The sequence below is a fragment of the Vidua chalybeata genome, chromosome 15 (assembly GCF_026979565.1).
Source record: "Vidua chalybeata isolate OUT-0048 chromosome 15, bVidCha1 merged haplotype, whole genome shotgun sequence".
Classification (NCBI taxonomy): Eukaryota; Metazoa; Chordata; class Aves; order Passeriformes; family Viduidae; genus Vidua; species Vidua chalybeata.
Genome location: NC_071544.1, coordinates 16,552,443 through 16,568,744, shown reverse-complemented (window position 1 = coordinate 16,568,744; position 16,302 = coordinate 16,552,443). Strand labels below are relative to the sequence as shown.

General features: G+C 53.3%; 1 protein-coding gene across 1 annotated transcript in view; it reads left to right on the top strand.

The window, feature by feature from the left end:
- Positions 1-12,757, top strand: part of STK10 (serine/threonine kinase 10) — a 45,661-nt gene extending 32,904 nt beyond the window's left edge. Inside the window, exons 8-19 of the mRNA XM_053956720.1 lie at positions 213-347; positions 1,076-1,768; positions 2,985-3,115; positions 4,923-5,046; positions 5,776-5,955; positions 6,805-6,897; positions 7,061-7,190; positions 7,593-7,717; positions 8,928-9,116; positions 9,387-9,512; positions 9,968-10,081; positions 10,171-12,757. Of these exons, the coding sequence (XP_053812695.1) occupies positions 213-347; positions 1,076-1,768; positions 2,985-3,115; positions 4,923-5,046; positions 5,776-5,955; positions 6,805-6,897; positions 7,061-7,190; positions 7,593-7,717; positions 8,928-9,116; positions 9,387-9,512; positions 9,968-10,081; positions 10,171-10,311 (2,181 nt within the window). The 3' untranslated portion in view covers positions 10,312-12,757. The remainder of the gene's footprint in view (positions 1-212; positions 348-1,075; positions 1,769-2,984; positions 3,116-4,922; positions 5,047-5,775; positions 5,956-6,804; positions 6,898-7,060; positions 7,191-7,592; positions 7,718-8,927; positions 9,117-9,386; positions 9,513-9,967; positions 10,082-10,170) is intronic.
- The last annotated feature ends 3,545 nt before the right edge of the window (positions 12,758-16,302 follow it).

Below are 16,302 nucleotides of genomic sequence, written 5' to 3'. Positions count from 1 at the left end.
TTGGGGGGGGTAAAGCAGCTTTGGGGAGCATCTGTGTGCAGAGCGTGCCCTGAACCTCAGCCCCGCTTCTGTCCTGTGAATTCCTCTGGGGGTAAAATCCCAGTGACACTGGAAGGAGCCACACCCTCAGCTCTTTGAAAGCCAGAAGTCATCCTTGGGCTCACAAGGTGTGACTTTGGCCACCTGACATCTTCATTGTGCTCGGTTTTCAGCATCCCTTCGTCAGCAAGGTCAGCAGCAACAGGGCCCTGCGGGAGCTGGTGGCCGAGGCCAAGGCTGAGGTGATGGAGGAGATCGAGGACAGTCGGGATGAAGCAGAGGAGGATGACTCCTCGGAGTCGGCCTCGGTGAGCTGCTTCACCACTGTGCCTGTGCTGGGGGAAAGAACCTGGCGGGTTTTTCAGCTTCCAAAAACTGTTTTGGGTCACATCAGGTGGAGGGGGAGTGGTTGCTTGGCCAGGGAAGGGCTGGGTGTTGGTGGCTGCCAAGGGCATGGAGAAATAATGGTGCTGGGGGGTGCCCACTCACAGGAGGGGCTCATGAAAAGTGGTTAAAAACCAAAAGGGAAAGGGGAAAAAAAAAAAAAAAAAAAAAAAGGAAAAAAAGCCCTGATGCAGGCTGGAGAAACTGGAGGGGAAGCAAAGCCAGCAGCATGTGGAGGGACCACCAGCCTGAGGAGGGAGCTGGGCAGATCTGCCCCTGGGCTTGGCTCTTTGAAGGGGACATCTCAGAGCTGCTTGGGGACATGTCTCGACCTCCCTCCTCTGTCACAAAGGGAAGTGCCTCATCCACAGTGGGGTTAGCCATGGGAAAAGGAGTTTGGTGTGCAAATTCCTCTTCTGCCTGTTAAGGATGTGCACGTTCTGGGGCTTTCTCATTGATCCTCTTCCTTCCACCCAGGATCCTTGGAGCCACAAACCTGGGGAAAGATGGAAGCATGCCAGGGCAGATGTCCTAAAAGGGAAATTTCCTCCCAGTTTAGTTGGGGGTGACTTTGCTCTGCCTTGTAGGCCTTGCAGTTGTGTTGAGTGGTGGTGCCAAACCCAACCAACTCTGGCCTTGCCTGTCTTTGCAGCCCCCTGGGAAGCACAAGCGGGACCCCTCCGAGGTGAGCCAGCTGAGTTTTGATGGGGAGAAACCTCCGGACTCGTCCTTGCCCAAAGCTGTGAACGGCTCCATGGGGACTGGCAAGGACACCACAGAGGGCCAGAGCCACAGAGGCTCGGACAAAGGGATGAGCAGTGACAGTGACAAACTGGAGAGCAACCACTCCACAAAACCCAGCTCGGCCTCCTCGGCCACCCAGGACAAGCCGGACATCATCCTGCAGCCGGGACATTTGGGAAACTCAGCGGAGGGGAACAAGGAGGCCAGGCCGGGCAGGGAGGAGAGGAAGAGCCTTGGAGAGAGGAAGAGCATCGGGGAGGGGAAGAGCCTTGAAGAGAGGAAGAACCTTGAGGAGAAGAAAAGTCTTGAGGAGAGGAAGAGCCTCGGAGAGAGGAAGAGCCTTGGAGAGAGGAAGAGCATTGAGGAGAGGAAGAGCATCGGGGAGAGGAAGAGCATCGTGGAGCGACCAGAGAGTGTTTTCCTGGAGAACTTCAGCGAGGAGAAGCTGGCCAATGGAAGCCTGGAGCCCCTGGGGCCATTCCCCCGCTCCAAAAGGGACTCGGACTCCGGCAGCACTTCGGCCTCCGAGAGCATGGACCTCACCATCTCCTTGTCTGCTGACCTGTCCCTCAACAGGGAGAGCGGCTCCATCTCCCTCAAGGTGAGAGTGGTGCCAGGGGGTGCTGGAGAACACGGAGGAGGGAGGAACCCTTCCCTAGGGAAAGCTTTCCAGGGTTTGTTTTCCATGTTGCCTGCCCCAGCTGGGCTCAGGCCAGCCCAGCATTTACAGCTGGGCTGAGCTGTGCCAGGGGGATGTGGCACGTCCTCAAGTGAAGGAGAAGCTCTTGGTGGAGCTGCTGAAGGTTCGTGTGTCCTCTTCTGTGCCAGGCCACTGAAATCCAGGGGAAGTCTGGTGTCTCGTGTCTATTTTGTGTGAAGCAACCACGCCATGACCCTGACTTGGCCTTGCTCGAGGGTGAAACCCCAAGGGGGGCTTCCTAAACTTTATCCATAGTCCATCACTCTGCCGCTCTTCCTTAGAACACCTGATCCCAGGAAAAAGTTCATCTGGGCTTGTGCCTCTCAATTTTCCCAACCTGCCCTACATCTGGCCTGGTTTGTGTCAGCAGGGACTGCACAAAGACCTCCCAGGCTTCTTGGCTTTTGCTAAAGCTTCCTGGAGGCTGGGAATGCCTGACCTGGAGCTGCCCAGGTCAGCAGGGCTTAGAGGAAGAGGCAAAATAACTGGAATGGTATTTGCTGAGCTCCAGGAGAAGAAATGCTGTGACTTGAGGGGGCAGAGGGATGTGTTGCACAAGATCTTTGTCACATTGCCTGCATGAGTGAGAACTTCCCGGCACAGAAACGTGCCTAAAAACCTTTCTTGGCAAAACCTTCCCCACCTCCTGCTGGGAGCTGGAGAGCCAACATCCCCCAGAGCAGCCTGCAATCCCTAATGATTGGAAATGTGATGCTCTTGCACAGGAATTTCCTCCTCCTCCTCCTTTCCAGGACACCTGGAATCCTTGAGGAGGAGGAATACGATGCCACACAGAGATTTGCTCTCTGAGTTGGCCCTTTAGGAGGGGAAAGGAGTTTTTTTGGGTTTTTCAGGGAGTAAGCCGTGTCAGATTGTGGTGAGGGAGGGTCTTTGGGAGGTGGGTCAGGTTTCTTCAGGGTGCAAGTCCCGCTGCTCCGTGGTTTGGCAGCCAGGCTGGACCTCCAAATTCACCGATGGTTTGTGCTCCATGTGGTTTCCTTCTGTGTGTTCCTCGTGAATAACAGAGCATTAAAACTGCTCTGAGGGCTCCAGTCCAGCTGTTGCAGCCCTGGGGAGCTGCTTCACGGGCCCCTCCTTCCCTCCCTGCCCACCCCAGGACTCCCAGATGCACAAGAAGACCCTGAAACGCACCCGCAAGTTCGTGGTGGACGGCGTGGAGGTGAGCGTCACCACCTCCAAGATCATCAGCGAGGACGAGAAGAAGGATGAAGAAATGAGGTTCCTCAGGCAAGTGGGGCACTGGGATGGAGGGATGGCAGGGTTTTCCTCTCTGTGAGCTAATCCAGGGGCAACCTAAAGTCCTCTTGTCTGCTGTCTTGGTCCCGCTTGCATAGGGGAAGGAGGGATTCACCTCAAGATGCAGCAAGACTGTGACAAGGGGAGGTTTGTTGTGGCTGGCTCTGTCCTTTGGGAAGGACTGAATGTGTCCCCGGGGTTGCAGATGCCTGGCTCAGTGGAAATTAGCTCAGAAATCTTCTCAAGATATTCCTCTCCCTTTTGCTCTCGAATCTCCTCAGACTTCATTAACAGAAAGGCCAAGGGAGTTGTAAACTCCTGGAGCATTATTTAATATTCATGGGTGTATCCTCCCTCCTTGATGACTCCTTTGCAGATCTTACAGCTCTCAAACCTCCCTGACTTATTCTCAGAAAGAGGAGCTGCTGTTTCTAGCACTGAAATGAAAAGGCCCTTAAAATAATTGAAATACAAATTGTTTCATTTGATGCCCAATTCTAGGCTCCCTCGTGCTGCTCTCGGGGGCTCCCTGAGAGGATAATTTGTCCTAAACACTGTGTCCCTGTGGCTGCCTTATTCCTCAGCCCCAATATCAGATTTATGTAAAAGCTCATTAGCAGAGCTCATTTACTGGTGAGCTGGATGGGGGGGGTGGGATGCAATGTCATCACAGATGGGTCAGAATTTGGGAAAACTGCCCTTTTTGCCACTCAGGTGGGAATGAGAATGGACACAGAGCACAGAGGCCAGGCCAGAGCAGTCCAGCTTGGCATTTGAGGGCCAGTGAGCACTAACCCAGGTGGCACAATGGGTATTTGGGCTGCTGGGGGGACACCAGAGCCTACAGAATCACCTCAGGAGCCTTGCCAGGGCTTGTTTGGGAAGCTGTGAATGCTAACGGGCCTCACCTCTGGGAGCTGATGGTTTTCCAGCTGTTCCCATAAGTGGCATCCTGCTTCCTGCAGTGTCCCAGCGCCTGGAGCACAGCTGGGATCTCCCTCCTGCCTGTGCTCAGAGCAGGGCAGGGCGCTGTGGGGTGGAGATGTGTCGATTTCCTCGGGGTTCAGAAGGTCAGGGTGACCCCGGGATTGTAAAGAGTCCTCGTTCCCTTAGCCCGTGCAGCCAAAGGAGGAGCCTGGAATGCGTCCGACTGCGCTTTCAGGGTTGTTTATTTCTTCTTATCTACAACATTCTTTCTCTGACCTGCCGAGCTCTGTCCAGAAAGGAGGCCATGGCCATCAGCCCCTGAGCCTTGGGCAGCTCCCACCTTATGTACTCAAAACCAAGTGTGTATGTTTACAATTTATTACCAATTCCCATCACCCGTGTTAGACTGTGAATCTCTGCCTTAAACCAACAGAAAAGTGCCACCATCACAGCAAGACATGGGGGACAAGAAGAAAGAAAAGAAGGCTAGGACACGCCCAAATCCTTCCATCTTGTACCCCCTTGAACCCTAGTCTAAAAACCCCAAAATTCTACTTTTCCACCCTGTGTCAGTTCAACTATCACACTGCTCAAACCCTTGTGGATTGTAATTCCTCATACGGAGTTGACAGCTTTCCATGGGCTAAAATTGAAGCCACAGCTGTTTTTGACTTCATGCCAGGGTCTCTGAGACCCCTGCCAGGGTCTGGAGCCAGCCAGGGCAGCCAGAGGGATGTGCTGGACTCCGAGAGAGGTGCAGCTTCCACTCCCCACTGAGATGCTCTGCTTGTGCGTGTGACCACCTGTGCCCATCCGAGCTTGCCTGACCCTGCATCTCTCTGTCCCCCTGCCCCACCCCGGCCCTCTGCAGGCGCCAGGAGCTGCGGGAGCTGCGTCTCCTGCAGAAGGAGGAGCACAGGAACCAGGCCCAGCTGAACAGCAAGCACCAGCTGCAGCAGGAGCAGATGCTGCGGCGCTTCGAGCAGGAAATGATGGTAGGAGGGCAGGGGAAAACCCCTGGGAATCAGCTGGGAACCCAACTCCTCTGCAGGTGCCCCACACGGGGATGTTCTCCGGGTGGCAACAACCTTGGGCATCACAGGAAGCCCTTTGGGATTTGAAGCATGGATGGAGGATGGAGGTTTTGTGGGCATTAAGCTGCCTGCAGCTTGGGAAGCACTGGCAGCCTTTGCCTGGCAGGGTGTAGCAGGGAAAAGGTTGTTCTGGATTTTCCTCTTTAATGATCTTTTCTTTTATGTCTGCTCATGGCCACTGTGAGGAACGGTTTATAGTGCTGTTGTAATTCACAGAAAAAAAAAAAAAATTAAAAAAGCCTTTAAGTAAGAAAGCAGCACAGCCTGAGTGTGACAGCAGGAAATCTGGCAAGGGTTTGAGAGTAAATTGAATAAACTGGGCTCACACACTTGGTCCCTTCTGTTGAAGTAAAATAATATTGTAGCTAATCACAGAACGGTTTGGGTTGGAAGGGACCTAAAAGTTTTTCTCCTTCCATGGCACGAGGGCACTGTTGGAGCACAGAGCTCCAAACGTTCTGAGGTGTTGGTTGGAAATTTCCCTCCTCTGTAAAGAGGCTCAATCCAAGCAGAAACAATCCCTTGCCCCTCTTTTGCTTTTTTTTTTTTTTTTCCTCTCTTTTCACTTTTCTTTTTAAACTTTTGGAAGGCAACGAAGCGGGAACCCTAACCCTAACCTTCCCTGGGCAGGCAAAGAAGAAGTTCTACGACACGGAGCTGGAGAACCTGGAGCGGCAGCAGAAGCAGCAGATCGAGAGGATGGAGCAGGATCACGCCCTGCGCCGGCGCGAGGAGGCCAAGCGCATCCGCCTGGAGCAGGAGCGCGACCACGCCCGCTTCCTGGAGCAGCTCAAGCAGATGAAGAAGGAGGTAAAAACTGGGGGTGGCAGGCAGGGAAGATGCTGTCCCGCACCTCTTTCTTCCTGGGGAGTTCAGCGTTTCTCGTGGCAGAAGCTGAGAGGAAAGCAGATGGTGTTTTATGAGGAAACTCTTGGTTTTGGGCGGTTCCTGAGGTGCCTTTTGGGTGATTCCTGAGGTGTTTTTTGGTGATTCTTGAGGTGCCTTTGGGCGATTCCTGAGGTGCTTTTGGGCAATTCCTGAGGTGTTTTTGGTCGATTCTTGAGGTGGTTTTGGTTTTGGGTGGTTCCTGAGGTGCCTTTGGGCGATTCCTGAGGTGGTTTTGGGCGATTCCTGAGGTGCCTTTGGGCAATTCCTGAGGTGATTTTGGGTGTTTCTTGAGGTGCCTTTTGGGCGATTCCTGAGGTGGTTTTGGGCGATTCCTGAGGTGGTTTTGGGCGATTCCTGAGGTGCCTTTGGGCGATTCCTGAGGTGATTTTGGGTGTTTCTTGAGGTGCCTTTTGGGTGATTCCTGAGGTGGTTTTGGGCGATTCCTGAGGTGGTTTTGGGTGATTTCCTGAGGTGTTTTTGGGTGATTCTTGAGGTGCCTTTGGGCGATTCCTGAGGTGCTTTTGGTCGATTCCTGAGGTGTTTTTGGTCGATTCCTGAGGTGTTTTTGGTCGATTCCTGAGGTGTTTTTGGTCGATTCTTGAGGTGATTTTGGTTTTGGGTGGTTCCTGAGGTGGTTTTGGGTGATTCTTGAGGTGGTTTTGGGTGATTCCTGAGGGCCATTATGATGATTCCTGAGCTGTTCAGCGGCTGGAGGTAGGGTTGTTCCTGGCCTAAAGTGCCCTGGAGGGAAATTTAATTTTCTCTCCACAGGTCAAGAACGAGGTTGAGAAGCTGCCACGGCAGCAGCGCAAAGGGAACCTGAAGGCGAAGATGGACGACTTCACCCAGAAAAAACAAACCATGGTGAGACTCAGGGAGGAGCCCCCCAGTTCCAAGCCTGGGAAATGTGCAGGAGAATAAAGCATCCTTCCTGCTGGAGGGACTGGCAGGTTCTGAAACACCAGCAGCTGCTTTCCAAGCTGCAGCAGAAGGAGGGCTCATGGTGGCACTGCTGGTTTGTTAACAGGAGCAGGAGTTTTTGGCCAAGCAGAAGGAGGACCTGGAGCAGGCCATGAAGAACATCACTGCCCAGAACAAAAGAGAGATCTGTGACAAGGAGCGTGAGTGCCTCAACAAGAAGCAGCAGCTGATGAGAGGTGGGTGGCAAAGGCTGGGAGGGAGGGAGGGAACCATGGGTTTATCCATCCCTGGCTCTTCCCACGCAGCAGATGCTGTGACAGAGTTGCAAGCTGGCAGGATGGGATGTGGAAAAAGCCAGCCTTGCCAGGTCCTGTCTAAATGTTTAACAATAATAATACTTAGTGCTTTAATCTTCAAAGTGCTTTACAAATACGAACCAATTAGGCTTCATAATGGCAAGAGATCAGGTTCCAATATGGTTTGCAACCAATTTCTCTTGGAAAACAGGAGGTGAATGATCACCCCCAACATCTGCTGCGCTGTTGGTGTGCACAGAGGTCTCCCGAGCTTGGCACACTTTGTGTGAGCAGGATGAGAGGCCAGGGTGGGTGATCTCCAGCCCCTTCTCCTCCCCACAGACCGGGAAGCTTGCATCTGGGATCTGGAAGAGCGTCAGCAGCAGGAGAAGCACCAGCTCATCAAGCAGCAGCTGAAGGACCAGTATTTCCTCCAGAGACACGAGCTGCTCCGGAAGCATGAGAAGGTGAAAGGCTTTGCACCTTCCCACGCTGGTGTGGGTCAGCAAAGTGTCCAGGTGTCCCGGTGTTCCCCTTCCAGGTTAAAAGGGGGGAAATCACCAAGGTTGTGTGTTCAATCCCAATATGGGCCATTCATTTAAGAGCTGGACTCGATCCTTGTGGGTCCCTTCCAACTCAGAATATTCTGTAATTCTGTGAATTCTGTAATTCTAAGGGTGGGTTGGGAGTCAAAGGGCTTGGTCATTATTAATGAAAAAGGACCAGAGGAAAGCTGGTGTCAAGAAGGCAGTGAAGCCTTCTTGCCTGGGAGGTGTGCTCTGTGTTGTGTGCATTTAATGTGCAAGAAGTTGGGAATTGTGGGGGGCTTTTCTGGAAATCTGGCACTGCCCAGGATTTGGCATGGTTGACTTCCAGAGCAGGGAGTGAAGACTGGCACTTCCAGCCCCTTCTCCTCTGCTTTCCCAGCATGTGCAGTCCTTGCCATCCCCTCTTGTCCCTTTGGAGTGTCACCAGCCACTTCCAGGCTACTCCCAAACTCTCGGGGTCTGTGTGTCGGGATGACCCCAAGATTGTAAAGGTCCTTGTTCTCCCAGCCAAAGGAGTCTGAATGTGCAGGGTCGGCTTCTCAAGGTTGTTTATTTTCCCTTATCTAGAACACTCTCTCTCTGCCCTGCTGAGCTCTGTCCAGCAGCTCGGCCATGGCATTCTGTCTGCCCTCAGGGCGGTGTTCACATTTTATACCAAAAACTCCGTGTGCCGTGGTTACAACAACGTGCCAATGTCTGTAATTGATGTTGGACACTGTGTCTCTACCTTAAACTAATAGAAAAGTGTCACCATCACAGCAAGACATGGAGGGTGAGAAGAAGGTCAGTACACGCCCAAATCCCTCCATCTTGTCCCCTTGAACCCCATTCTAAAAAGCCCCAAAATTCCACTTTTTCACCCTGTGTTAATTCAACTACCACACTACTCAAACCCTTATGGCTTGTAGTTCCTCATACAAAGCTGGCACTTTTTTCAAGGAGCTAAAATGGAAGCCACAGCTGTTTTTGACTTCATGCCAAGGTCCCCGAGCCCCCTGCCAGGGTCTGGAGGCAGCCAGGGCAGCCAGAGGGATGTGCTGGACTCCGACACCAAACCTGCCCTCCAGCTGTCCCTGTTCTCGGGGCTCTGGGGAGGCGTCCCTCCCCTCTGACCCCTGTGTGCCTGCAGGAGAGGGAGCAGATGCAGCGCTACAACCAGCGCATGCTGGAGCAGCTGAAGGTCCGGCAGCAGCAGGAGAAGGCCCGGCTGCCCAAAATCCAGCGCAGCGAGGGCAAGACGCGCATGGCCATGTACAAGAAGAGCCTCCACATCCACTCCAGCGGCAGCGCCTCCGAGCAGAGGGAGAAGATCAAACAGGTCAGGGCCTGAAAAGGCACCAGGAGTTGAGGCTTGGCTTGGTGCGGGGAGAAAGCTGCATTTTCCCAAATCCCTGTTTCCTGATTGTAACTTACTGCTGGGTTAGAGGGCTCTGCTTTGTGGCGTCACGCGTGGTTTTTCAGTCTCCATCGTGACTTGTACTGGGAAGCAACACAAATTCCTTCTTTCCTGTGCAATAATGGAAGCTGGGCTGGTCTCTCAGGCAGCCCCAGGGCAATGCTGCCTACACATTGCTTTCCTCTCTGCCAGTTTGCTCTGCAGGAGGAGAAGAGGCAGAAAGCAGAGCGGCTGCACCAGCAGCAGAAGCATGAGTCGCAGATGAAGGACATGCAGGCCCAGTGTGAGAGCAACACCAACGAGCTCCAGCATCTCCAGGTACTCATCCCTCATGGCTTGGTGTCCCAGAGCTGCCCGTGCAGGTCTCAGCCTCTGCAGAAGTGGCTGCAGAGGACTGTCAGGGGCTGATGTCCCCTTGCTCTTGCCTTGAGAGGTTTCTGTTGCCGTTGTCTAAACGTGGAGCTCAGAGCTCTGAATGTCTCTGCCCAAGACAAATCCTGTTTGACTGTAAGAAATAGATGTAACTAAAGCTGAGGAACACTTACAATGGATTATAATTAAGAAATAATTAGCTTCTGATTGTAATAGCGTAAATTATAACATCTGTATTGTCTCACCCTTCACATGAGACTGAAAATAGAATAAAATGTTTTAAAACACCTCTCAGTTACCCCATCTCTGAGTCAGAAAAGATCTTAATCCAACATCTGACCACTGGATGTACAGTTCCAGTTGCTTGATGGGTGTTGTTGCGTTTGGTGATGTGTTTTTAGAATGAGAAGTGTCACCTCCTGATCGAGCACGAAACCCAGAAGCTGAAGTCCCTGGATGAGAGCCACAACCAGCACATGAAGGAGTGGCGGGACAAGCTGAGACCGCGGAAGAAGGTGGGGCCTCCTGGCTGTGAGCAGGGTGTCCTGTCCATAGCTCCAGAACCATCTCAAACACAGCTCTTGTGTTGTTCTCTTTGCTCAAGGCCCTGGAGGACGAGCTGAACCAGAAGAAGCGTGAGCAGGAGATGTTCTTCAAGCTGAGCGAGGAGGCCGATGGACAGGTGCCAGTGTCCCCGACCAAACACGCCAAGTTCGTCCCCTTCAGCTCCTCAGAGAGCTTGTAACACCTGGCAGGCCACCAGCTGGTACTGGCCGTGTCCTCCTGGGCTGCAGGGGGCAACTTGGACTGGGAGACCCTCTCAGCAGCCCCTTGTCACCACAGCACCCTCCTGTCCCCGTGCTCTGCCTGGGATAAACGTGGCCTCTGCGCTGAGAGATGCTGGCTGGGACTTGGGGTGGCTTTCCCAGGAGCTCCAGGCTGGGAACTGGGGCAGGACCCTCTCTGGATTGTACTTGCACTGGTGGCCGGATGCTTCCCGGGTGAGCCTGGTGCTCACTGGGTTTGTCAGCTCAGACTGGAGCAGTGGCCACTGTGACCAGGAGAAACAGCCCTTCAGGGCAGGGCTGTCACCTCCCTCTCCACCGTGGCTGCTCCTGTCCCAGTCCTTTGTAAAGCCTGGCCTGGGCAGAGCAGCTCTGGCATTGTCTTAAACTCACCTTGGCCTTAGACTTACTCCTCTCCACTGTGGCCCTTTTATTGCCACAGAGAGACAGATATTTGGGGTTTTTTTTGCCTAGGGAGGGCTGGGTTTTTTCTTTCCTCCTGCTCCCCACACAGACCGTGCAGAAAGGGGCTGGATGTCCTCCCAAAGATGCTTCTGCTCTTCCTTCGCTGCGACCAGGGGCACCACAGCCCCTCTGGCACTGAGCTATCACTGTGTTATCAGAGGTTCTGGGCTGACTGCAGTGCCCAGCTGGCTGCAGGCTCTGGTTCTTGAGGAAGTGGAAGCGCAGGTGCACGGGGGGAGGTTGGGGACAGCGCTCAGTCCTGCGGGGACACGGTGAGTGTCTGTCACTGTCAAGTGCCTTTGGGATGAGTGGGAGTGAAGGGTGTTACTGCCAGAGCTCTCACGATCACACAGGTGCTTGAGGCTGGTTTTTAACTCTTTGCTGTGTGGGTCAGCCAGCCTGGCCGGCGGGTTGTGGCTGCAGAGCATCGCCTGGGAGGAGCAAAGGAGCAGTGGAACAAGAGAAGAGCAGATGCAAACGGGGCTTGTTGCTCCCAGCATCTCCTTGTCCACTGATGTCTCATCTCCTTGTGATGTGCCACAGCTTTTTGGATGGTTTTCCTGGCTGGGAGTCGTGGCAGAGTGGCAGAGCAGGTCCTCTGTCCTTTCTGTTCCCTCTGCCTGCACAAGGCAGGGCTTGGCTGAGCTGCTGGGTGGGACTGGGAGCACAGAGCTGGGGAGGGGTCAGGGACCTCACTGGCAGCACCTTCTTCTTTACACAACCCAAAGGTGTAAGGCAGCACTTAAGTTTTTGTTGTTTTTTTTTTTTTTCTGGACAACATTGTTTGTTTTAGACCTATTTCTTTAGCAAGAAAAAAATATTCCTGCTTAAAAAAAAAAGAAAAAGAAAATATAAGAAAAAAAGTTGTTATTTTCAAGCCCCCTTTTGTTGATTTACTGGCATTTCAGGGAAAGGTGGTATGTGATGTGCCTCACTTCTAGGTACTGGGCTGAAGGAGGCAGCCCCCCAGGTCTTCAACTCTGCATTTTCCTACCCTTTTAGAGCTCCTAATCCATATTTATAAACTTCCTGCAGCTGGCAAGGCTCTGTCTCTTTGGGCCACTCCAGGTTACCTCTGATTCCACAGCAGTGATGTCTCTGTTAATGAACACAGGAAGGGTTCCTGCCCCTCCTCCAGAAGCGGGGGTGGTGCCTTCCAGATGTGCTAACAGCAGGCTGGGAGCTGATGCGGGGTTAATGAATGCAAAGGGATCCTCCTAAATGGGCCAAGGGGCTGACTGGAGACTTCCAATCCGCTGAGGAGTGTGCTAGAGCAGCCCCAGTGGTTCTGGTTCTGGTCCTGCTGGAGCTGCTCTGTGCAAGGGCTGTGTGCCAGGACTCAGAGCCTGTCCCTGAGGGGCCCTGCTGTCCTGAGCACACTGTCACCTCCCTCAGCTGAAGGGCATTGCTGCCTCTGGTGCCTCCTCCACCAGCCCAGGGAGCATCATCCCTCTCTGGACACCCTGCAGCCATGAGGAATGAATATTTCTGGGGGCTCTCCAAGCTGATGCAATGCCCCCCTGGTAAATCACTTATCCCTTCCTCCAGTCCAGCTGATTTTCAGCTTGGAGAGAGCATCACAGCCTTGCTAACAGAGGCAGGGATGGCTCTGTCCCCCCATTTTTGCATTTTGTGTTCTCTCCCTGGGTGTGCCAGGCTCCAGTACCGTGTCCCTCACCTAGAAGGGGGGGCACATCATCTGACTGTCATGTTTACAGCGTGGTTATCATTTCCCTCCTTTTAAAAGAGGATTTTTTTGTCATTCCCTGTTCAAAAGGAACCACAATTAAACCCAGCTTGCTTTTCAATGGAGGGGGGGGATGGGACAGGATTTTTAAAAAATGTGGCTTCAAATAAAAAGGTTTTTTTTAAAATATTTTGTAAAATATCTGCACCATGATGTAAAGACCTCTCTAATAAAGTAACAGACTGAGAAACCTGGGCACGGGTCTGATTTTGTGCCTGGCTGCCAGCCGTGACCTCAGCTCAGCTTTGCTTCTGCTCTGCGTTTAAACTGACTTCGAAAAACTTCTGGCATTTGAACTTTGCAAGGCTGAACCTCCAGTTCTGTAAAAAAAGCGAGCTGGAGCCTCTCCTGCCGCTCAGGGGCAGGGACATCTTTGGCACCAGGCTGAGACTCTGGGCGAGCTGGAGCGAAGCAGCCGTTCGTTCCCTGGATGACTTCAGAGCGTGCTCCGGTGGTGCTGGGCTGACGCTGCTCGGTGAGGAGTGAGTACTGCACCCCGAGAGCAAAGCGTTTCTGCAGGGATCCTTCTCCTTTTTAATCAGCTGGCCTGGCTTTAACAGGAATCCCAGACAAACGCTTCAGTTCCCTCGTTTTGGTGGGACAAGGAGGACCTAGGGATGCTTCCCTGTCATGCTCTCCTCTGCTCAGGAGGAGAAAAAAAAATCATGTTTTCCCAAATCTCTGATTTGGGAAATCTCTGCCTCATCCCCTGTGCTGCTCAGAAAATCTCCCACCACAGAACCCAAAGGCCCTTTGTTCCCTGCTCACAACTTTTCACCTGCTGCTTCCACGGATTTCTCTCAAGGACACAGCACATTAAATTAGGGCAGCTTTGACCATGGAGCTGGTGTGGGTTTACCCTCAATTTCGGAAGGTTGTGCCAGATTGGAAGCTGCCAATTTAACCTTGGATTTCCCGCAGGAAACATCTTTGCTGGCAGTGTCCACCCCAGGTAGAAGTGCAGGACGTGAGTTCAGGTGAGGCGCTGGAAAGGAGATGGAATTGGGAGTGTAAGTTGCTGGTGAGGTTTTAAATGAGCAAAGAGAGAAGGATGAGCAAAGCCTGAGGGTTCCTGTCTCCTTGCTCCACAAGGCAGTAAGGAATGGAGTGGCTGAGGACACTTAATTAATCATTTTGTTTATGTACAGCAGGACTGCACTGCCTCCTGGGACACACTGGTCTCACTCAGTGTATCCCAGGGAAGCAGGAGATCTCCTGGGAATATTTAACTTCATCTGCATGTCCTTGGCAGTGCCCGAGGGGAGCTTCAACCATGAGGATTTAACATATATATAAGTACTGTATAGTCCAGAAATAACTGTTAACTACTGTTTCATCCAGGTGCTAGGCTGAAAACAGAGCGAAAGCAAAAATAATTCTTCATTTTTGAAAACAGAGCTGACAGCCCTGAGAAGTTCCTGGTGCTGCAGCAGCTGCAGCATTCCCTGTGGTCCAGGTCCTGTCACATCTGGGCTCCAAACCCCTCTGGGCTGCCCAGGGGCTTTTGCAGTCGCTGATGCTGGAACTCTCTGGGGGAAGAAAAGCAGGGCAGGCAGGGAGAGTCTTGGGGCTTGTGCCTGAGTGCTCTCCTCCCACGGCTGCGTCCGTGCTCCCTTTGTCTCTGCAGGAGTCCCTGAGAGTCATCTGCACCCTCTGAGGCCAAATCCTGCTGCGTGCTCCTGCTGCAGTGGCCACTGGTTTATTCTCCAAACGCCAAACTCCCCACGGCTTGAGCAATCCAAGCCTCCCTGGAGATGTTGGCCCTGCCTTGCTGCTGGTGTTTGCTCTCCTGGCTGGGCTGGGGCTGGATTTTGGGGACTCTTTGCCCTGGCAGCCCGTCCTGCACTGCTCAGGACCCGATTTCCCGGCTGGCAGGAGCTGGATGTTCACTGCTCTTCCCCTCGCTCACTAGATGGCACAACACTGGAGCTCCTGAAGGGCTCTCTGGCTCTTTTCCCTGCATTTGGCACTCCTTGGCATCCCTTCCACCAGATCTCTGCTTCTCCTCGGGGTTTCAGTGCTTTTCCAGCCTTGTCCTCAGGCGTTTCCCTGGGCTCCCCCATTTGAGGGCTCCGCATCCCCTGTGTGGGTTCTGCTCTCCCTGGGCAGGATGGGCACTGCCTGCTGCCAGCCTGGCTGTCATGGGTGGCACCTAAACCCTGCAATTCAGGGGTCACAGCAGTGGAAAATCATTCCTGGTGACAGCTGAGAATCAGAGAGATCTGGTCAAATGGGAAATCTCTGTTGGGCTGGGCTCCAGCTGCGGGGACGTGTCCTCTGTGGGGGTAGGAGCATCATTTTAGACTGATTTTTGTGAGGTGCCTCAGGGAGGATGGATGCATTTCTTCTGAACGCAGGGAGGACCAGGACATTCAGTCCCCTGGCACAATCTCCCAGTTCTGAAATGGACAAGTGAGCAGCAGCAGCAGCAGCGGGCTCTCCGTGCCAGCGTGGCTGCAGTCAGGGTTCCCTCTGCAGCCAGGGCTGATGGTGGGGCACTGCTTCCTCATCCCACCCCCTCCCTGATGCCAGGCAGACCTCAGGGACTGCCCAGCTGTGCCCAAACAGCTGGAGTCCACTTACAGCCATGCAGAAACCCATTTGTCCATCCGAGCTGAGCGATGGTTTTTCAGAAGTCATTTGCCCTCTTGTTCTCAATTGCTCAGCTGCTCCTGACAGACACAAGGGAGAACGCACAAGCCTGGCTCTTGTGTAGGTCGTGACCTCTCCTGTGTAGTTATTTTATCACAGTTATTTTTTTTTATTTGGCTTCATGAAGCTTCAGCCTCTGGTTAGGGCAGCAGGGGATGAGTGTTTGTCCTGAAACTCCCCTCAGCTGCACCCGCACCACCCCAACCTCTTTGTGGGACGTGCTGCTGCCACGTCTCTGCTGTCCTGCAGCAGCATCCCCAGAGGTGTGGGCCGAGCACAGGACTCCCAGGCCACGCACAAACCCTTCCTTTGGGCTCCCTTGCAAATCCTTGACAGATTCCTTGATAAATGACCAGGGCACAGCAGAGCCCGAGGCAGGCTCTGCCTCTCCACTGCTGCTCCCCAGCGTTTCTCCCTGGGGAGGTGATCTGGTCAGCATGCAAAGCCACTCTCCACTCCTCTCAACAGCCCTCATAAGACTCGTTAATTAAGCACAGGAGCCATTCTGCAGCCTGAGCTGAGACTCTCTCCAAGCCCTGCTGGTTCCTGGGTGCTCATTAGCTGTGAGGCTGCAGCCAGTGCCTGGTGCTGCCAGGGCCCAGCAGGGATGGAATCCCTCCAGCAGCTCAGGGAGAAGACAATGCTGATGCCTAAGTGCTTCTCTACCTTAATTCTTCTTTTCAGACCAGAAATTGTTTTATTCCTCTCTCAATCAGCTTTCTCCATAGCTCCACATGCCAGTGTACACTCCCTCTCTTACCAGCTGCTTTGGGTGTTTTCCTCACCAGCCTCTGGAGGATTTGTGCATCTTTCAGGGCTTTTAAACTGGCAAAACTTCCTCTGCTCCAGCCTGGACACTCCACACAGCACCAGGAGCTGCAGTTGCAGATGTTGGTGCTGTCCCAGGCTCTTCATGAGCACTTCCAGCCCCAGCATCCCCCGTGAATGTCACAACGACAGAAGGAAGGGAGGATTCCACAGCTCATCTCCACACCCTCCTGCCTCCAAAGCACATCTGACCGAGCAGTGGGGACAGGGGCAGGAGTGGGAGTGATGTGCAGTAACCCAGCGCTGTGTCTGCACCCCA